This window comes from Zootoca vivipara, chromosome 2, assembly GCF_965207765.1.
Source record: "Zootoca vivipara chromosome 2, rZooViv2.hap1.1, whole genome shotgun sequence".
In the NCBI taxonomy this organism is placed as follows: domain Eukaryota; kingdom Metazoa; phylum Chordata; class Lepidosauria; order Squamata; family Lacertidae; genus Zootoca; species Zootoca vivipara.
In genome coordinates, this window is record NC_142584.1 from 63606363 (window position 1) to 63628894 (window position 22532).

Consider the following 22532-nt stretch of genomic DNA (forward strand, 5'->3'; position numbering starts at 1 on the left):
TTCCATGGGGTAGCCTCTGCATACCATCATCTCTCTACCCTGCCATCTCTTGTAGTACCCAAGGAAACTTTACCTTCACACTACAGCAGGTGAGGCTGGAGGGCCTACAGCCACATTTCGGCAGCATTAGGGAGGGGAAAGCAGAGTGCTGATCTCTTTTCCTGTGGAGCTTTTAAAAGTAAGCCCTGATTGACATTTGGCAATGCCTTGACGAAGATAACCTTCCAGCTCTGAATAATTTCCCCCCCTTGAAATGATAGCGAGTTGTTCTTCGAAGTATTCTGAGATAGCATAAGCCAAGACCTAGCAAAGCCAATGGCATTGCTCGGTGTTGACTTCAGGAGGTACTAAGTTAGCAGAACAAATCTGTTTCGTCTTCAACTGTGACAGTTCTGAATGGAAGATTACTGATCCCATTATGCTAAGAGTGCCTGAGACTTAACCTGAAAAGACAGAGAACGGGATGGATGCTGTTACGTTTTCTGAGATGCTCACCTTCTGGCTTGAAATAAATGGCTGCCGGCATGTGTTTAAAACACACTCGTGCGTATACAACCATTCATTTGGGGTATTTGAAACTAGGCTAAAAATGTTTTGGAGCGTTAATCGTATTTCCAGTGACAGTTCTTTGTGGCACCAGTTCTGTGCTAGAACTGGAAGAACGTAATGAGCACAACCTGAGGATTTGGGGAAGAATGCAGTGCTCAAAACCACTTGTGCATTGTTATTGATAACGCAGCAGACAGCATAAACCGCTTATTCTGTAACATGAGAGCAATGTAGGTACATGCATAGTTAAGATACCACTCGATTCACTGGTGCACAACTTGGGGAAATTTCTAGGAAACCTTGTTTTGCGTACTCAAGCTGAGTTTTGGGGCTATAATTGTTATGGCTCATCTAGAAAGATGACAAACAAGCCTAAAGGGCCTTTAAAAAAAGAGAAAGAAACAAAACCAAAAACACCAGTTTGTACTGCAGCCAAACACCCAGAAACTCTCTGCATAAACAGCACCTAGATCCATTTCTAAGACTGGCTATGGCAGTTTTGATTCAAGTTTCCTATCCATTCATAGTAATAGACAAAACAGTTCCTCGTTTTTAGCACCAGCATATTTGCAAAGCAAATTGAAAAATATCACCGGGCAACAAAAGCACCAAAAACACCTAAAACCTGAGAAAACATTCATAAAGCTTCAGACTGGTAACAATGTTGCAGCTGCATATTTGGAAGTTGAGGTTATTTATGCACTATAGTGTCCAGTTACAGTATTAAAATAGGTGGGGTTTAATCAGTTGCCCAATGGTAAAAGCACCATGAGTTAATTTTTTCTATTTAGCCAGCTGAACTGTGTTAAGACACCCAAATAGGTGCCTACAGGTGAATTGGAATACAGAGGATAGAAAGAAGGCACACAGCCTATGATTTTTTGTTGAATCAAGTGAGATGCAGCAAACCACTGTAGTAATAGGAAAACAGTATTAGGATTATGGCACCTGTAGTACCTTGTCCGAGGGCTTGATCACATTGTAAATTTGCCATAGTTAATCCATTTTACACCAGCCCCAAATGGGAATTCCAATTACACCGAGATTTAACCAAGGGTTATTTCCAAATTACTCAATGTTGGTTTCGATCAGCCTTCTCAAACCTGGTGCACCCAGGATGTTTTGGACCTTAACTCCCAAACAACCCTAGTTAGGGGTTGATAGGAGTTGTAGTCCGAAACATCAGGGGGGCCCAGGTTGGGGAAGGCTGGCTTGTATTAATTTAGGACTATGGTACTCAACCCTGCCCACCAGCTATAGGCCAAAGCCTTAGCTTGATAGTGTTGAGTGTAAGCTCTCAATCAAGATAATCACATCAGGATAGGATAACTATCCTCAGGTAAATTAGTGGTGCCTATTTCCTGAGTGAGCAAGCCCAATCCAAATGAAACATAAATAGACAAAAACTAAGCGGAGTGTACTTGATTATATCAACAAGATATAGCATGCAAAAACAGATAACTAACTGCAATTAATTGTAGGAAACCCTTAAAATGCCTTGCTAATATTTGGTTGATTGGTAGAGTACATTTCTTTTAGGTTGTCATGGGAACAGTGTGCCGCCACACAAAACCCGCCTTGCATTCTGTGCTGCTGGGCAGAACCTATAATTAAGATGCCACATGCAAACAGGATGGAGTAGACTTTAAAGGTTGATGGCGGTTGATTCAAACCTTGAACCTATTGACCAGAAAAACTTTGGGCTAAGAAGGTGACAGTGTAAGAGGGCAAAGGTAAAGCACTGAACCCTGGGAGATTCCTTAAACGAGGGAATAAATATAGTCAGTATGTGGCAAAATTCCACAAGATCAGACTACGTCTCCATACAGTACTTTGGAGGAGATGAGGTCATAACAGGGGCATCCCAACATTCTCTTCCCCAAAGGATTGTCTGTGGTTGTAACAAAGCTGGAAACGCTGAGAAGGATGCAGTGGCTCGGTGTTGACTAAAATACATTTGTCTTCTACAGAGGCTTCTCCCACTTCCGTTCCAGCACATTGCATATTGCACTATAACACACCAGTGCTATTTTAAACAAGTAACTCCTGTAATGAACAACTATCCAAAAGGCAAAGCAGGTCACATTAACCTTGGCATGCATGGATAGAATCCCCACTGACGTCCAAGGGTGTGGCATCGACCTGTGCCAAGGTTGCTAAAACCAGAGCTGAAATTGGTCTCGGCTAGTCATATGAGGCTGGTGGGTGGGGAGGAAGTTGAGATTTGCACATGCCCAGCATGTCGTCTTCCCCACAGAAACAAAGCCCGTGGGAATCCCAGGTCAAAGCAGGAGGAACCGGTGTGGAGTTCAGAGTTGCAAGATGACCTTCAATGTCTAAATTTCAGGGTATTCACAGCTTCAGGATTTTTCATGAATGAATTCTAGGAAAGGGGAAATGATTGTATTTGTTCAATGGATGTTAATTTAGGTAAGAGATGCAAGAGAGTTTAAGTGGGCACAATACCTCTTAAATGGAAATAGTTCAGTATCTTTTAACTGTTCTCTCTTCACAGTTATAGACCGACCCTGTAAGGCCCACTGAATGACTTGCTCCTAACTATAGGATCTCAGCTTTAATTATATATAGTTTTATGAGTTCTGTGTTACAAGCTGGGGGCTGTAGAAGGAGAGGATGGAGGATGTCTACTCACATTGGATTCTTCTTTTTTAGCACCCACCCAGGGCCGTCTCGAGCAGGTTGGTCGCCCTGGCGCTGATGCGCGGAGATCGCGTCGGCACCCCCGCCCTCACAGCGCGCAGCGCGGCTTTGTCGCGCAGCGCCCCCGCCTGCCGGCCCGGCACACTGGCGCCCCGTGCCACCGGGAGTGCACCTAGAGCTGGGCCTGCACCCACCCAAAAAACCTGTTTGTAAATGCCTTCGTATATGACAGAAGCAGTCAAATGTAGCTGCTCCCTGCCCCTCAAAGAAAAATGGAGCTGGCCCAGATAGATAACCCCCAACATCTGGAACTAAAAACACCATGGCTGTGAAGGTGGATTTTAGTCAGCTGACAACGAGGTGGAGTTCTGGTTTGAAGTACCATATTTTCCCGGGTATAAGACCAGGGTTTTTTCAAAAAAATAATGTCAAAAATTAGAGGGTGTCTTAAACCTGAGTCCCCCCAAAAAGGGGGCGTCTTATACATGGTTGCGTCTTATAGACGGAAAATACAGTATATTGCTACATAGCCCATGGGCAATAATAGCATCTGCTATCCTTTATATGCCTCACCTCCTGGTGTACTCCTGTATTCCTTACAGCACTGTAGGCGGGTGGTACTGCTGCATTCATCCTGGGCAACCCAGCTCTGTTGCTGGCAGGAACTGGATTAGCAGGAAGAGCTTTCTGAGGTGGTCGTGGTCTGGAAGAATCCTGGGACAAGAAAGTAAGATCTAGAAGGGTTCTTCTTTTAAAAAACAACAACCTTCCAACTATCCAGTTGCCTGGGTGGGCAAAACTCTAAGTTATCTCTATTCCCTGCTTTATGATCTACAGAAATGTTAGGCACCAAGAAAATAGAGCAGTGCATTTCTATTCTTCAAAAATGCATGTAATAAGGCAAAAGTCTGGATTTCCTTTTCAGAAAAGAAAAATATGTCCTTAATTCATTTGCATGTGAAAACACATGCAAAAGTTTGGGGCTGAGCTCATATGAAGCACAGCCGACTGGCAATAGGATGTATGCCAATATAGCTATACTTGGGGTTTTCCAGTGTTGATATACACAGTTGGTGGGGAGGGGCAATACCTTTCCTGCTTCTACCAAATGCATTTTTCCACGGTGAAGCAGAATTAACTATACTAAAGTTTTATTAGTTCACATTTACTAATATGTACCAATAGTAATGCCAAAATCAGCTCTTAGGCACCATTAACTCACATATTCACTCTATTTTTAGCAAGCGGTGGGAACAAGTTATTACCACGGATGTAAAGATATCAATCCATATAAAAATACTCACCTGAGAAACAATGACTTTTGGTGCTGGTGGTGCTGGCCTGCTTGGAGGAGTTCGCTTGGGGAAATTATTTGCCTCACTCTGATACCCAAGAAAGGGAAGTTTCTTTGTGTTAGCTGGGAGAGCAGGAGGAGGAGGAGGTGGTGGTGGTGGTTGCGCATGAATTTTGAGCTCTGGAGGTGGTTCACAGTAGAGCACTTCAGGCTTTGCAGGGATATTCTGTATGCCAATAGCCTGCATGCAATCACAGAAAGAGCAGGTGATCTTTCTAAAACCGCTCCTGCATTTACATTGTTTAGGTTTACTCCTGCTGAGACACTTCAAATGACCCAATATGAGTAGATTTATTAGCCAACCACCAAATCTCAGTGCTGCTTACAAACACCATGCATTTAAAGCATCCCCCAAGAATCCTCAAAACTATAGTATGTTAAGGGTGCTGGGAATTGTAGCCCTGTGACATGGGTAAACTGCAGTGCCCAGGAATCTTTAGTGTGCATATGTGTTCTTTAAAAGTACACAAAGTCCTGGTCCCATATACATTTTGTTCCCTGAGCACTCCTTGTGCTTATTTATGAATTTTTGCAATTTCTCTCCCACTGCTTGGCTCCATTAAAGCCCTTAGGGTGAGCTACATCTAATATAAACAATACAAATTAATTCTTTAAAACATTGACATTCATGCTGGATCAAATGCTTGCAGGAAATCATTTACTGTGAGAAAAGGTGCTCGCAAGAGCCCAAAGAGCTTCCCTAAACAATCACTTTCATCTTGTGTCTCTAGGATGTAGCAAGAGAAGCAGCTTTGCTGTTCCAGCACATTGATTGATTGGCTCATGTGTTTTATAATGCTAGCGAATTATCAGCATGGATCAGTACTGGGTTAGCAATACAGTGGTACCTTGGTTCTCGAACTTTATCCGTTCTGGGAGTCTGTTTGATCCCAAAACTGTTCAAAAACCAAGGTGCGGCTTCCGATTGGCTGTAGGAGCTTCCTGCACTCAAGCATAAGCCACGTTTGGCTTCCGAAAAACGTTTGCAAACCGGAACACTTACTTCCGGGTTTGTGGCGTTCGGGAGCCAATTTGTTTGTCAACTAAGCTGTTCGAGAACCAAGGTTCTACTGTATAGAGAAGATCAGGTGTTATTCAACATGGCAGGTGTCAGCTTTCAGGTACCTTTCTCTGTTCCTGGGGGGTTTTCAGCTTGAAGGCTGGGTTGGCATGCCCAGTCACACCACTCTGAATGGGAGGAGAGGTACTGCTTGGGGGGGAAAACAGGAAACAAGTATTACAAGGAAGCTGCCTCTCATGGTATATATTTAACCATTTCATGTCAGAATCGTGTTTCAAAAACAACAAACCCAAATAATCTAATTTAGGATAGAATGGGAGCCAGACTGAGATGTCTGGCTCCCATTCTATCCTAATTTAGATTATTGGAACAATGTTTTTTGCAAGAGGCCAATATATATTGTAAGTTGATTTGAGTTTATTTTTTTGTAAGTTAAAAAAGGAGACTAATAAGTGCATATAATTATAAATAATAATTATAATAATCTGGCCAACTCAACTGCAATAATCCAGGCTCATTTAAGGGCAGTGAGTACTGTTGATAAATCTAAACTAAATTTTGCAGCAGAAAGTCTCTGCATGACGAACACTCAAAAGGCTAAATGTCTGACGGGGGAAGTAATTGGAATTTCATAAAATAATAAAGGAACTAGTTTAAGCATCTTCCCTTTTCAGTATCTATATATTTGTTGTTGCATATGCAAAAAATAGATTTGTTTATCAATATATCTTTCTCCAAGGTGCATGGTGCGCAAGGCAACTTGCACATGCAATCCCAGACTTCTTTATCCCAGCATCAGAAATGGAAGCACATTTGTTACTGTCATACTATAAATATTCACCTGAACTGCTGCATTTTCTTTGGAGGAATGAAAGCCTGCTTTAGTGGCACAAGCCTGGCTCTCCATTTATAGCAGCAAAAAGCAACTCCAATTGCCATCAAAAGCAAGATGGAAAGGACTCCTATTATAATTGGGAAAGGACCTGACAGGGGAAAAAAATAGACATATCAATATTGTTATAAGTCCTCCTTTCACATCGTTCCCCCCACCCCCCAATACCATGGTGACCAATGAGTGGAAGAGGGAATTTCAGTAAGTTCTACTTATCTCATAATGTTGCCCAGGAACTTGCCATGCCCAGATGCCAGATGCCACAAGTCAAGGTAGGTTAGGAGTTACAGGACCACAGACAACTCCAAGGTTGAGCGCAGACCAGCAAGGTTGAGCGCAGACCCAGGATTAAAACCTCTACTCCAGGCATCCCCAAACTGTGGCCCTCCAGATGTTTTGGCCTACAACTCCCATGATCCCTAGCTAACAGGACCAGTGGTCAGGGGTGATGGGAATTGTAGTCCAAAACATCTGGAGGGCCGAAGTTTGGGGATGCCTGCTCTACTCCCATACCACCCCTTCCAGGCTCTACCCCCTTGTGGGTTATTAAAGGGCCAACCCTTTGGCCTGAAGGTGAGCACTCCTCCCCATTCCATAGCCTCATGTCAGGTGTGTGCTCCCTGCACTGCTGGATGGGTAAGGTACTGTAGGATGCATTTGGTTCCTACAGATTCAGGGAAAGGTGCCTGTGAGGGTCTTAGCTCTGGCCCTACAAGCCCTGGTGACTTGAGAGCTTGTTCTATTGGCTCCTGTCTGTCAGCCTTAGACTCAACAGTGTCCCAATCTCCAGCACCTGGTCAAGCTCCTTAGTGGGAGTCCCTGGGCCATAGCTGAGGGGTACAGCACATGCCTTGCAAACAGAAGGTTCCAGGTTCAATCCCTGGCATCTCCAGGTAGATCTGGGACAGACTTCTTCCTCACATCCTGGATAGCTGCTGCTGGTCTGTGTAGCGGACCAGCAGCAACTATCCAGGATGTGAGGCCCTAGATGCTGTTGGACTACAATTCCCATCATCCATAGCTAGCAAGGATGATGGTAATTGTAGTTCAAGAACATATGGGGACCCAAGGTTGAGAAAGGCTGGTGTAGACAATACTGTGCTAGATGAACCAATGTTCTGACTCATTATAAGGCAGTTTTCTATTGCTGCTGGAATCTGGAGTTATGACAAAAACCCTACCTGCCAAATTCCATCGCCCATTCAGCTATATAGGTACAGGTTCCCTTGCCCTCTATTGTATCTAGTTTTCTTACTTACTTCCCTCCCACCCCCTTCAGATTTCCTTAATTTCCCCAAATAACATGAGTCACACCCACTTTTTTGAGGCATGGGCCCACTGTCCAGGCTTCCTCCATTCCCAGGTTTATTGCAAAACGGAGGTGCCCATCCACTGAAACAATGGCAGTTCTGGTTGTTGTTGCAAATCTGTAGAGAGAACAATGAGGAAATTCGACATTAACCTTTCCTTGTTAGCAGGAACATCAAACACTATGGTCATTCCAATCCAAAAGCACAGCAGGGTGGATTTCTAAGGAGTGCTTGAACCTTCTGTTGACAACTGTTAGGGCTAAACAACACTACATCTATATGAAGAATATCTCGTCTCCCCCATCCCCACCCCCCAAAGTCATGTCTAATACCACCCAGCCTTCCTAAGAATTGCAGTGGAAATTCCTATCATTTCTACCAACCAAATTCCAATGGATAGGTTTTCACCCTTCCAAAGTATGCACATTCCCAAAATGGGACCAAACTGACTTTCCACTATTTTTAACCTCCCAGCAAATGTTTCCTGTAACACTGTCTGGCCATGATGGGTGTGGATAGCTTCTTCTCAAAAACTGCAACACGGCTTAAGAACAGCTAGCACATCCAACACATGGTATCCAAGGTCTACATAACGCTCAACAATCCTATGCCAAACAAATCCATGAAGACCTCAGTTTGACATCTATGTTTGAAAGCCCATCCATAAATGTGTGCAGTTGTATAGGAAGCCATTCTAGCAGGCCACAGGGCAGGGTAGCTAACATAGTGCCCTCCAGATGTTCTGGAATAACACTAGCTATGGAGGAGGAATCAGTTTTCAGTGGATTTATAAACAAATTTTAATTTTAATGAGGCGGGCCGGGGTCTGAACCAGTTGAGCTTTGCTCACAACAGTTTGTCTATTTTTGCAGGGATTATGTTCCGAGGCACTGCATGCATCACTGAAATCACATATATTTCCTCCTACAGATAAAAATAAAAATCACTAGTTGAATTGGCAAGTAGCACAAAGTGTCGCATCAAGAAGGCAGAAACCAAGATACCTACTCCATGGCCATTGCACTTCTTCCCACAGTCTCCAGTGTCAAAGAAGGAGGTGTTTCTACAGCGCCCCTCAAAGCAAATCTGTAGGAGGAAGACAGGCATTCAGGATAAAACTGTAGCAGTACTATGAAATGTATTCCTAGGCTGGGAGATAATCAAAGCTACATGCCACTCCTTAGACTATGGCTGAGAAGCCCCAGCATCCATTGCTTCACCCCACAGATAATACTGCTGCTCTTGGTAGCTGCTGGAGTGGTGGAACAAACAGAAGTCAAAAGGTGGTGGAAGAATGGCAAAGGCCAATTATTATTGTTCTGTGTTCCCCTACACAGCTTGCTTATCTGCTGGCACAGGGTTGAACAAGAATTATTTTGCTTTCACAGATCTGTGGTGCTCCACCCAACATTTGATGTGGTGGAGCTGGTGAAACGCAACCAGCCTCAAGCCTCACAGCATTTCCTTGTATTGAGTACAGTTCTCAGAAGGATACAAGGGATCAAATTTGGGGGTTGGGAACATTCCCTCCCACATGCAGCTGCTCTCCAACAAGCACATGGCAATGAGCACACTCATTGTCATGGACTGGTTGGATGGCAGGAGGCACAAGCTGGGGAACCCCCAAGGGAAGAAGACTCAGAGCCGGGAGGGGGCGGACGACAATGGGTGGTCCGAGGGAGAAGGAGGAGTAGATTGGGAGGAGGAAGTGTCAGAAGCTGAAGAGGCAACAGGATTTAGTGAGCAGGACGAGCATGGGGCAGAGAGCAGTCCAGAATCTGAGGAAGAAGAGGAATTGGGGGGGGGAGCATGGGACAGAGATTAAGTAGGCTGCTGAAGAAGCCAGAGAGTCCCCCACTCCTACTAGGACCAGCTCCCTGTCCTTCCTGGTCTCCCAGAACATGCAGAGAAATTAAGAGGACAGAGCAATGAGAGACAAGACAACAGAGCCTTAGGCTGCTGGGGGAAAGAAGTGGAAAAGGAACCTTACAGAGTGGTGGGAAGGTGGAGACCTTCAGTCCTCACAACTGCCTCACTGGGGTAAGACATACTGGGAAGAGTTGCTGTGATCACTAGGCCTGTGCTGTTTTGGTTTCTTTGGTGTTTTTTTATTGCTGACCTACTCCTGGCTCTGGTTCCCGACACTCATTTCTGAAGAGAGTTCCGCTTGTTTTTTTCTTTTCTTTTTCAAAGCTGTATCAAACCTCTGAAAAAGTGGCACCACTCAGGTGCTTTGAAAACAAAACAAACTGAGCTCTCTTCCTAGCGCATGGTTGGAAAAGGTGCCAGAGCATTGTAGGCAACCTGCACTTACATGACTGTCACCACACTTTGTTCCTGCCATCACAAGGCCCGGGTCTAACATGTCACCTTCATCTTCATTTCGGTATACATGAGTCCCACGACAGAATATGTTCCTTCCATCTAATGTGATAGTCGTGTCAATTGCAACAGCATTGGACTCCAAAGGCTTGGAAGCTGAACTTTGGCACTGTATCTTGCCACACTTAGCATCTCTGGAAAGTGAAAATAGTGCATGAGAACCTGAGCATTCTGGCTAAATTGTCAGCTTTTCTTCACATTCAAGAAACTATCATTTCCATCCTACAAAATGAGCAAATTTGAGACTCATAACTGACATTCCTTAGCCACAACTAATGGTGTGTTTGCATCAACTTTTCCCTGGATATATCTTGGGATCGCCCTCAAAGGAGTAAATGCTTAGAGTTAGGCTTGGTTGTGAGAAATAATGTTTCTCATTAGAGTTTCTCATGAGGGATCGCCCAAGCCTCCTCCTTAAAAGATTGGTGGCAACCCATCAATAAGCAGTACCTCAGATAGCGGATTTGTTCACAAATGAGCACCTCATACAGTTCATTTCACACAGGAGGTGGGGGGCTTACTCACAAGTCATGCTGCTTTTCTTTTCAGATGCAAACCACACACTCAGAAAAGCCAGCAGAAGGATATTTTGAAAAAGTGTGACCCGAAAGAACGGTTTAAGTTCACATGGCATGAGCATTCACTAAAATATTCAATATAATCAACTGAATATTGCTAACAAAATTCGTAAGAAACCAGAAGTCATCTTCAGCCAGTTACAATAGAAAACTGATTGTTTTTAAGCTTTTAAACTGTAAGGACACCAATCCCACCCAGAATAGTTGAATCTGCTTTCTACCTTAAGTTGCACTTCCTGTATCGGCCATTGGTATCCTTCCCACAGTTCCCATAGGAATCGCCAGCAGCATTAACCCTCTCAAAGCAGATGTCAGGTGCTGGCCTTGCTCCTGCATGGAAGAGATTCATGAAACTGATTTCTGCTGAAGATAGTAGCTTACCCAAATCTGCCAACCACCGACTTTCTACCATGGCAATAGATGTGAGCTCTCTACTATTGTTTTCAGGTGAAAAGAGAAAAACAAACAAACAACAGCAACACTAAGAGACCAAGGCATATGAGATAACAATATCACTCCCCCTGTGGCATAGGCTAGCATAGCATTTCTCAAACTTGGGTCTCCAGCTGTTGTGGAACTACAACTCCCATCATCCCTGACCACTGGTCCTGCTAGCTAGGGATGATAGGAGTTATAGTCCAACAACAGCTGAGGACCCAAGTTTGAGAAACACTGGTGTGACAGCGGATTGCTACAAACAGTGGAAATGTAAGATATGTGTAATGTGCCCCACATGTAGCTTACAAAGCAACATCTCTTGGTATGTGGAATCATGAGAAGTCCATACTCCTTTTAAAGAAAGGTTGTTGTTTTTATTCCGCATGGTTGTGAAGAAAGTTCAAAAAGTTATTTCCCACCATTCAAAATATCATAGGCAAGAAATAGGAAAGTGGGGACCCAGATTATATTGTTTGCTAAAACCATATTTATTTAAAAGGCAATGTCTTCCATAATTTTCAGAGACCAGGAGATTCAATATTTGACAATCTGGATAGAAAATTACTGGTAGAGTAAAAGGAATGGTTTTCCTCATTCCATTTGGTTGGACTGCTACCAGCCACAATAAAGGCATGGACCCAATAGGTTGATCATATTCAACCGGGGACAGGGCTGTGTAGCAGAAGGGATTTTAGCATATGCAATTTCCCTTGAACCTACTGCACTGTGATAGGAGAAGCTGCTCCTGCTAAAATTCATTCTACTCAACTATTAGGAGCACACAAGTCACAGTTGCATCTGGTCACAGTATCTGGTAGCAGACTCAATGGATGTAAAGTCCATTCCTCAATCTATCATTTCCCCTGCTCCCCTGTCCTAATACAGCTCCATCCCTCAAGCTCAGGATATCCACAGGGGAACAATTTGCTCCTTCCCTTCCCTGGACCCCATGCTGCTTGAAAAGCCCCCACCCCACCCCATTTAGTCACATGCCCTTCCTTACCATATCCCCAGAGCTGCAAGCACTGCTGTTCATATGTGAGGCACATTCCGCTGTAGCAATACGCCCTGCCACTCGCACAAGGAGTGCCATCCAGTTGGTAGAAGTTTGCAGGGCAGAACGGGGATTTGCCTGTGCAGTATTCTGGCAGGTCACAAGGTCTGGCTTGTTCCCGGCAAGGAGTCCCCGGTGACATCAACTAAAGAAAGAGGAAAGAATTAAGAGAGTTGCTCCAGGGTAAAACTCAGGTAAGCACACCTGGTGACTTAAGTGAACAGGTTCATCTTTCGGCCTGTTGGTTTCTCACATCTTCTAAAATAAAAAAAATTATTCCTTCAGTAGCACCTTAAAGACCAACTAAGTTTTTATTTTGGTATGAGCTTTCGTGTGCATGCACACTTCTTCAGATACCTTCTAAAATGTTCATGGTTTTATAGAATACCAGTTGGAACAGGTGTGCATTGGTGTACCTATTCCATCAATCCAGCAGTCCCTCAACCTTGTTGGCACACTGTATTGGTCAGCAGCAGCAGTGGCAGGAGGGTGGCTTCTGGGCATTGCCCCACCGTGCTCAGATTCTACACCCTTGTTTGTCCTTAATGACATAGGTTTGATCCCCAACATCTCCATTTTTTAAAAGATCTCACTCAGACAGTAGTGCTGGTAAAGACCACTGAGGAACTTCTGTTACTAGCCAGAGTAGACAGCACCAGGTTAGATGCGAAGGGCAGAGAGCAGCCTATGTCTGTATTCTACACAGTGCCTGGAATATACTGCTGGCACAACATAAAGTTTAAACGCAATGACAGGGTGGAAGAGAAGTATCTGTGCTCACACAAAACACAATGAATTTTGTGTGCAGAACTCTGAAGGACTAACAGCTGCTCCTCACCATCACCAGCGCCACGGCGACAGCTTTAAAGTGCCGTGATTGTCAGCCTTGTTCCGGCTGTAGGCAGCTGACACCATGTAGAGCAGGTGTAGGGAACCTTTGGCATTCCAGATGCTGCTGGATTCCAACTCCCATCATCCTGGCCATTGGCCAATGCTGGCTGTGGCTGATGGGAGTTGTAGTTCAGCAACACCCGGAAGACAAAAGATTCCCTGAAACTGATGGGGAGGATTAAAATGTTGCAGTTGTCTGCAAAAAGATGGAACTTGCTTGGAGAATGACTGGACCTGATAAATTGGCCACAAACAGAGCCAACATGTGCAGTGGTGATGATGATGATGATGATGATGATGAGCCGCCCATCTGACTGGGTTGCACCAGGCACCTGATTCTAATGAAAGTCAGCATTTGGAGAGGAGCATGGAAGCAGTTAACATACCAAGACTATTTTAACTACACTTGCCTAGGAAAGCTGAGACGTAAATTGAGACACAGGCATCTGCACCCCACCCGACCCTACCGCTACAGTTTTATCAGTCAGTTGGCTGGCAAAGGAATTCAGCTTTGGGTAGCGTAAAGCAGAACAGAAAGCTATTAAGCGAGATACAAAGCAGTTTAATCCCCCTGGAAAACAGCCTCTGTGTGCCTAAGTACATGTTTTGTCTCCCTAGCATTGAGGCGCCCACGGCACAGAAAAAGAAATATCAATAACTGGTAATAGAATCGAGCAGGGAGGCCCCACACCAGCCAGTTGCCTCCTTTGAAAGACAAGCCATCCACTAGCAGTTGCTAACTCCCATAATCACAAGGCGGCACCAGTATAAGCCAAAACAGCTGGCGGGCTGGGGGCTGGGGCTGAGGAGTAGGGTTTCCCACAAGACGAGAAAATAGGTGGCTCTTTCACAGTCTCGCCTAGGCACACAAACACCTGTAGATTTCTGTCCAGCAGTAACAGAAGGCATTTCAATAAAAATCCAGCCCGACGCTAGCAAAATACACATGAGGCATTCTCAAAAGTGAGCTGTTTGTGCATGTTTAAATGACCAGGTCTCCCTGCAGTGACTGCAGAAGGTGGGGCTTGATCACTTGATTTGCCGTTTCTGTGTTTACTATAAGGAAAGCCACATTCTTCAACCCCTGTGCCCAGTTCACTGTTGAAAGTGCTATGGGTGTGTTCTGCCACTTAAAGTGGAGTACTTTTTATACCTGGGTTTCCTAAAAGAACTGTGAATCTAACATGCAAACCAGCCCCAGACAGAACAAGGTCACAGTCTCCCTCCCTCTCCTTCTCAGTTATTGTCCTTTAAACAGAAAAGCAAACCTTTATTTGTTGTGCTGTACAGAGAGGAAACCAGTAACCCCACCTTGCAGAGGTGACAGCAAGCTCCATGGGCACACTCAGCACCAGGCTTCAGAGAGCAATTAGAGGCATTGCAACAAGGATTATTACATTCCTGAGGGAGAAGGGGAAGAAACAAGACACATGCTGTGTTTACAGGGCAGACAAAAAACCACCAGGGAGCATTGAGCTGCTTTCCAGGGCAGGTTGTAAGGTTGTAACTGCATGTGCAAATGGTCTTTAAACCACACACATAACAAATAATCTGGCGCGAGCTCCAAGCACATTTTCTAACTGTATCACTACCTCCATGATGTGCTTGGGAGCTGCCAGAATTATCGAACTGCAGCAATTCTCACATAAATTTGGATCAAAATGCTATCCTTATTCTCATTGTCATTCATTTATTTCATTGCCGAATCGCTTCCCATGAGATTGTGCATCTAGTCTAGTTTTGTGCTTTTGTCACAAGAAAAATTGTCTTCCAGATGCCACAAGACTCTTGGTTCTTTAGCTGCAAAGGGGATTTGGAATTACAAACAGCGCAGTAATCATTCTATAAGGGTGGGAGGGGGAGAGACGCAGAACTATTCCAGGTTTACAGAGAGGACACAAGGCATAATGTGTTTGTGTTGCTGATATGTCACTGTAACATAATTCAATTTTCTCTACTTATGTTGCAGCCTATGTTTCACTTTTTTAAAGTTGTTGTAACATGGATAAGAGAAAGTCGTGCCAGTGACCCCTTTGATCATGAAATAAGTCCAACGAGAGTTACCTCTTCTTCTCCACAATCACACTCTTCCCCTTCCTCCAGGTAGCCATTTCCGCATCTCTGTCCTCCGTATAAGGTCTTGGTATCTGGCATATTGTAAAGACACATCCCTCCACCAGACTGCAGGTACCTGTCCAGCTCCTTCATATTGCATCTGTTGAATACCCTGGGGAATGGGTGCCTGCAAGCAAGGAGGGCACATTGTTTTGAATGGATTGTGAAGTAATGCATTACAGTGACAGAAGAAAAAAAAATTGTTACTAGAAACCACCAGAGAACAATGCTTCCTTTCCCTATTGGTATATCATTACTGTGTCAAGAGAAAGGCAGGCACAACAGAATTGCCCTTTTTGCATTTAAGCAGGAATTTGATACAGGAATCCTGTACCAAATACTTGGTGGGGGTGGGGGAGTGCTGTTTCGTATTATCACTGCACTTTAAGTGCTAGAACTTTCCTGACCTTTGAGAGAGTGAAAAACATGGTGGGTATATTGATATTTGAGCTCGTCCACTGTTCCACCTGTCTTGTTGCTTTCCCCCAGAAAAACTGGCTCTTTACCGCTGAATCAGAGCAAACGCCAAACAGGTTTTCCGTGGATTGATGTTTGTTCTGATTGAGCGGGAAAGTGGTCAGTCGGTCGTAAATATACTGTAGTTAATGCAACCCAGCTCGTAGCATGTTTTTTAGCAAACAATGAAGAGAGCCACCTCACCCTGTCGCAGCAGCCATGATGCAACCTCCATCTCTAGCGCTGGCCGTACAGCAGCCAGCCGAATCGTGGCTCATGCCAAAGTTATGCCCCATCTCATGGGCCATGGTGGCAGCAACTCCTATGGCATTTTCAGAGTGATCCTGCCCAGGCAAGGAATCAAAGGTGAGAGTCAGTATACCATGCAGCACGTGAACAGAAATATGTATTATCTGGCTCAGGAGATGGGCCTGTCCATCAGAACGCCCAATGGGTGCAAGATGCTCTCCTCTTCCTCAGCTGCGCAACATTCCCGGGAAGAACTACCCTCAGACTCAAGCCAGGGATCAGGAACCTGTGCACCTCCAGTTGCTGTTGGGACTCCCAACTCCCATCACCTCAGCATATCCTAGACAGGGATGACAGGAGTTGGCAGGGCAACATCCTTGGGAAGGGGGCAAACTGGCGTGACCACCCCAGGCTCCACACTCTGATAGGTATTAGGTACCCACAACCCTGCTGCCTCCCAGCCACCCAGCGAGACTCTTCGCCGCCTTCATTCCTATAGCCAGGCAGGGTGGGAGCAGAGGGCCTCGGTGGCACTAAAGTGGCAGAAAAAGCAGGGGAATGTAAGCCCAGGGGACAGAGGGGCAGCAGCTGCTGCAGCAGAAGAAGAAGACAAAACAAGAAGTGAGGTGGGGAAAGGGGTGCTGCTGCAATCACAATTAAGAGGATGGGCAGCAGAAGTAGGGAGAAGATGAAGGAATTGTGGGTGGGGGTAGGGTGCAGACAATGTCATTTGCCACAAGCCCTCTTAGGGATGCCCTGAGAACTGGAGTCCAACAGCACATGGAAGATAAAATGTTCCCCATTTAAGCTAAGATCCCATGCATTTCTACTCAGAAATAAATTTCACCATGCTCAAAGGTACTCCCAGGTAAGTGTACATAAAACTGCAATTCTAGTTTATTGGGACAACGATCACAGGAATCTGGGATAGGGTCGCATGTCATCTCAAGGAGTGCTCTTGGGGCAAGGGGAAGTCTCCTGAATTACCACCAAGCAATGTTGACTTGTGACCTTGCATTCTCTGGGTGGTGGTTTCATCAGGCACAAAACAATACGGGAGGTATCCAGTGGAAGCATGGGATGCTGTGCTGCAACCCAGTTTGCCGGATCTTGTGCACAGCAACTACCTGGAGGGTTATGCTCTTTGACAAGTTTATGAAGCTTACCATATTCACTCCTCCAGACTGGTAGACAGAACACATGGCCATCAAGGGGGCCAAGCCAATTGTAGTACCGTGGAAGGACATCCCACTGAAACAGATTTGGAGAGACGTTGCAGAGAAGAGCTGCTTGTCAAATTGCCCAGCATTCCATAGCAGTCTGTGCTGCCCTCTCTCCACCGCCATCACTGCAAACAAACCTGGACAGGGCTGGGTGGCAGCGAGGTTGGGGTTGTGCAGTGCTCTGGTACGGTCACCACACAGGTGTTCCCACTCTGCCCTGATCTCACTACCACCCTGCTATACCCCAGCACTGTTCCACAAAACATCAATGATCCCAGTGATTCATTAAACACTGCAAACATCAAAGGATTCACACAAACCACAGCCTTTTGAATTGGTTTATGCATGCAGTTACATTTTAGAGGCTAATCTGGAAATTAAGCCTAAATTTGCAGCTTGCATTGCTTTCTCCAAAAGTTACAAGTCAATACGAACCTACGCAAATCTTCTACAGAAGTGGTTGGGCAAGACATGAAAGTTGTTGCAGGTATTTTTGAAACAGGATTTGCATTTGGTCCTTTATACCAGGGAGGGGGGCACACATCCAAGGTGTGACTGGTATCAACACATTTACATAGAACAGTACAACTTCACATTTAGTAACTAGAGAACTTGGAGCAGGGGTCATATTATTCGTATAAAAACAACTTACGTGATTAGCTGGGCATTGTCGTGCTTTTTGTACATAAGCAGCTTACGCCTCCAAGCAAGAAAGGACCACAGGGTCGAATGTGGGTTCTCAGAGATGTCACACTTATTGTGGTCATTCCAAACCTCAAGCCCAACCAGAGCAACCCGTATGTTCAGAGATTTGTAAAACTAAGAGGTTGGAGAAAAGAAGAGCTGGAGTTAATCACATGCCTCTGTTTCTACCACATTATAGCTCCATTATATTATAGCTCTTATAGATGAACTACATCTTCCTAGAACACACCACCTTCTTCCTTACCTAGCTCTCCTTGGGAAATAAATGTACATAAAACATGCAGCAAAAGTTGGAACTGAATTATCTGTGGTTCTTAGAGCTGTACAAACATTATGTGCAAATGCTCAGAATTTGCCACTGAATGCTTAAATATTTGAAAAAGCAGCTGGGAGGGGAGGGGATGTAAAGAAAAAAACAGCATAGGGTTAGGTTCTTAATCTTTTTACATGCCAATCCTTTTTCTCCTTCAAATGTCCCCTGCAGTGGCTTTCCCCCATACAACAAATTTGTCCTCTGAAATGCACATTTGTTTATTATTATTATTAATTATTATTATTATTATTTATTATTTATTATTCATACACCAAAAAAGGAAAAAACAAAATAAGAACACAAACAAAACAGTAATAAAGACAATATTGATTACAAATCAATAAGCAAAAAGTGGTCCTTAGACTATAGTCCCGACCTCCCATCCATTCCTTTTTTCATTTATATATTATTTGTTGCCAATATACACGTTTATTTTAAATTAACTAAATATTGATTTATCTTAAGTTTCATATCTTTCTTAAAGCTACTACTAAAATTATTCAAATATACATTTGGAACTTCACAGGAGAACAGCAACCTTGGGATGAAAGTTGGAATCATGGGAGGTATGAAAGTTAAGCACTTCCCCCTGCCATTTTTTTTTTACAACAAATTAAACTCCCCAAACTCCTTCCTCATTTTTTAAAAAGTGAATATTCACATATAAGCATATAGTTAAGTCCTTAGCATTTGGCATCTTTCTTTTTTTAAAAAAGCATTTTTCTCATAAAACATAGCTATTTGGTCTCACCTTATCTACATAATTGGCAGCCTCCAGTAACTTATTTTTGGTTGCTTGAAGATCATAATTATGCTTCTGAAACTAGGGAGGGAAAAGCATTTCAGAATTATTCCATAAAATATTGCTGCCATTTCTAACTCCATGAAATTTATTCCTTTGAGATTCTGGCCTGACTCCCTTGGGAGCTGCCTCTTTTTACTGCCCAACTACCGGGGATTTGAAACTTGTATTTTATTTTATCCCATGAACATTTACAAGCTTTAATAATTTCCTCGTACTCTGCGCTTCCAAAAACCACTTAAATAATTTTTTTGAATTCTTTAGATAAAAAGTTCAGCATAGTCTTTATACGGTCAAGTTTCTGGAGCACATTTCAGGCACCTTTGTGCATTTCAGACACCTCTGTAATAATCTCTAATTTTAGAAATAGAAAGGTTGAACAGCCCTTATGATGTGGCTTACACAGCAACATCAGAATGGCACTGAAATCAAAACCAGCTCTTAGCACAGCAGAGTCTAGAAACCCTTCTAGTCACCCTGCCTGTCCTAGCAGAATTAGTGTCACCACTCACCCCTGACAAATTAGTGGGGCTCATGAAAGTACAGTCCAGATGGCATAGATGCTAATGGTTTCTTGCTGCAGCTGACTGCCCACTAACCAGTGCTGATTATTCCTCTGTATCAGGCTATCTGTAATTATTAAAAGTGCACAATCTCTCTGTCCTACATGACCGAACACAGTTGTAACATTATCCTGAAATGCCGCCTCGAAGTTTTTGGCAGGATTAGTTGTATTCGCCTCATATGCACAGCATGCTATCTAGTAATCAGTGTTCTAATCCCTGTCCCTCAGGCTCTGCTGGTTGCATCACCCACACTAGCCTCAGGGCAACTTTATCCCATCCAGATGTTTGCATAGCAACCTCCATAAATTGCCGTGCTGGTTTTTGCAGACACTGCAGAGCAGATGTAGCTTCTGCTCTGCGGTGTCTGCAAAAAAAACTACCAAAAAAATGGGTGTTATGTGCGTGTCCCTAAAAATATTGTCAGTTAACTGAACATAGGTTGCTTGATCCAAGCAACTACTATTTGTGGGTCTGTTTTGTGAAGTGGATTTTCCCCCTTTTAGGGCGTGATTGGGGAAAATGTTGCCTATTTCTCTTTCTGATGTCTCCTTATGTATTTCTGTATTCACTTTGTCTAGAAAAAGGATGGTGAGCAAACAACTAGAAAACCCAGAATGCTATTTTTCTCACACCACCTGCTCAGCTTCTCAGTGGCTACCTGTCAATCACCTGACATTACAATATCACCAGGTGAAATGTTCTCCGTTGTCTGCACAATTTGAAATCAAATAGCATAGGCAGGGAGTTTTGCAGTTGCCAATGGCCAGCTGATTAATAGTGCCTCTACCGGTAGACCAGGCATAGGCAACCTTGGCTCTCCAGATGTTTTGGAACTACAACTCCCATGATCCCTAGCTAACAGGGCCAGTGGTCAGCGACGATGGGAGTTGTAGTTCCAAAACATCTGGAGAGCCAGGGTTGCTTATGCCTGCTCTAGACCAGAGTTTCTCGAACTTAGGTCACCAGCTGTGGATGGACTACAACTCCCATCATCCTTGACCACTGGTCCTGCTAGCTAGGGATGATGTGATTTGTAGTCCAACCACAGCTGAGGACTCAAGCCTCTAAACCCTGCTTTTGACAGGTAGCCACATCCTTTCCTGCCTCACACTTGGCACCATATATGTAGGGCAGGGGGCCATGACTTGAGCAAGTGAACAGGTCTACAAGTTAGATCAGTGGGCCAGAGGTACCCCACCACTGTCTGAGGGTGAGAAGAATGCAATGGTTTGTCTACTCTACTTGGAACAATTTGCAGCCAGTGGCCCTAGTGGGATTGCAGTTTTGGTTGTAAAATCCAAATGGCACTAGTTGTGATTAACTAAACACAATTGTTATGCATGATATTTATGCACAGAGAATTCAGAGACACAAACTGTAGCATAATGGAAGCCTTGTGTGTATGTGCATGTGTGCAGACACACACATATGTCACAACAGTGGGAATGTGTCCTTTACACCAATTGTAAAATTACAAGTGGGAAAACAACAGTTATGAAGAGATCCAGTTATGCAGAGAGGATCAAGTTACCCCGACATAAATTATATGAGCAGCGATCAAATCTTAGGAGAAGAGTGTGCCAGGAAAAAAAGCCATTAAAATAAAAGATGTGTGAATGACCTAATGCTCTTGGGGATGGTTAACAAGACAAAGACCCAACTAGCTCCAGGTCACTGATTAGAAACAGATTCCAGGCACATGCAGACAGGATGTTTTTACATTTCTGTCAGTTGCTAACATACACAGTATGAAATATATGAGTGCTCTCAATACAGTTTGATCCTTTGCTACATGTTTCAGCAGAAGGGTCTGTAGCTAAAAGAACAGGAGCAGAGAAGTACAGTGGTACCTCGGTTTAAGTACACAATTGGTTCCGGAAGTCTGTACTTAACCTGAAGCGTACTTAACCTGAAGCGAACTTTCCCATGGAAAGTAATGGAAAGTGGATTAATCCGTTCCAGATGGTCCACAGAGTACTTAAACTGAAAGTACTCAAACCAAAGCGTACTTAAACCGAGGTATGACTGTATACAGATCTGGGATAAGGAGCATTGTTAAATCAGCACATAAATTATACTCATTTTATTTCTATACCGCTTTGTATTTCTAAGAAAAAATATCAAAGTATTTTAAAACGCATTAAAACATCAAATAAAACAACCCAAGACAAAACATTCCTCTTTTGCTATTTTTCGTAGCTCACCAGGGCCATTTAACATATCACACAGGATATTTTGATTTTGTGTCATAATTTTCTTTATTTTTACTTTAAAGCAGCCTTGAAAGTTACTATTAGCACCGAAGGGGTGGGGATATGAATGCAGGACCCCCCCCCCCTACAGCTCCTTTTAAGTAAAAAACAAATCACCAGAAGGTCCAATCATTGATCTCACGTGTAATAAGTAGTTTGGCCCTGAACTGTCTATCCTGGGTTTGATTCTGGATCTGGTATAAATCCATGTCCCTCTTACCTCTGCATAATCAGCCACTAGAAGGAGCTCCACATATTTCATAGACTGTTGATCGTCCCTCTTTACCTATGGTGACAAAAGTACACGTCCCGAACAGTTTCATAAAGCTCTTTAAAATTCAAAATGCACTTTTATTAAAATGTACTTGTTTTGTCAGGTTCAAAAATGTCACATATACTGAAATAATTAGAAACTGTAGTCCTCATAATTTCAAGAGAAATCCCCACCTCTCCAGCACAGATTTGATGGCAGTATAGATGGCATGTGGGCAAAGAAGAGGGTAAAGAAGTTATGGATTCTCAGATCAGACTTCATTTTCCTGGGGGGAGGGGACTTAAGGCAAATCACTGTTTTTTAGCCTCAGTCCTTCATCTGTAATCTAGGAATAATGATGCAGCCTTTTTTATACTGCTGTTCTCACGATTATTGAGATAATACAGGTGAAGTACTTTAAACACTTAAGCGTGAATCATCGTTTTCCTTAAAGCTTTCAAAACAGAT

General features: G+C 43.8%; 1 protein-coding gene across 1 annotated transcript in view; it reads right to left on the minus strand.

Moving 5' to 3' along the window:
• Positions 1–839: 839 nt before the first annotated feature.
• The window catches only part of ADAM19 (ADAM metallopeptidase domain 19), a 48489-nt gene continuing 26796 nt past the window's right edge, over positions 840–22532 (minus strand). The window contains exons 7-23 of the mRNA XM_035105756.3: positions 22032–22097; positions 18943–19014; positions 17826–17992; positions 17117–17201; positions 15906–16045; positions 15195–15372; positions 14442–14531; positions 12189–12384; positions 10969–11077; positions 10102–10303; positions 8796–8873; positions 7796–7904; positions 6427–6568; positions 5690–5771; positions 4515–4745; positions 3784–3924; positions 840–2932 (exon numbers count right to left, since the gene is read on the minus strand). Coding sequence (XP_034961647.3) covers positions 2879–2932; positions 3784–3924; positions 4515–4745; positions 5690–5771; positions 6427–6568; positions 7796–7904; positions 8796–8873; positions 10102–10303; positions 10969–11077; positions 12189–12384; positions 14442–14531; positions 15195–15372; positions 15906–16045; positions 17117–17201; positions 17826–17992; positions 18943–19014; positions 22032–22097 — 2142 coding nt within the window. The 3' untranslated portion in view covers positions 840–2878. The remainder of the gene's footprint in view (positions 2933–3783; positions 3925–4514; positions 4746–5689; positions 5772–6426; positions 6569–7795; positions 7905–8795; positions 8874–10101; positions 10304–10968; positions 11078–12188; positions 12385–14441; positions 14532–15194; positions 15373–15905; positions 16046–17116; positions 17202–17825; positions 17993–18942; positions 19015–22031; positions 22098–22532) is intronic.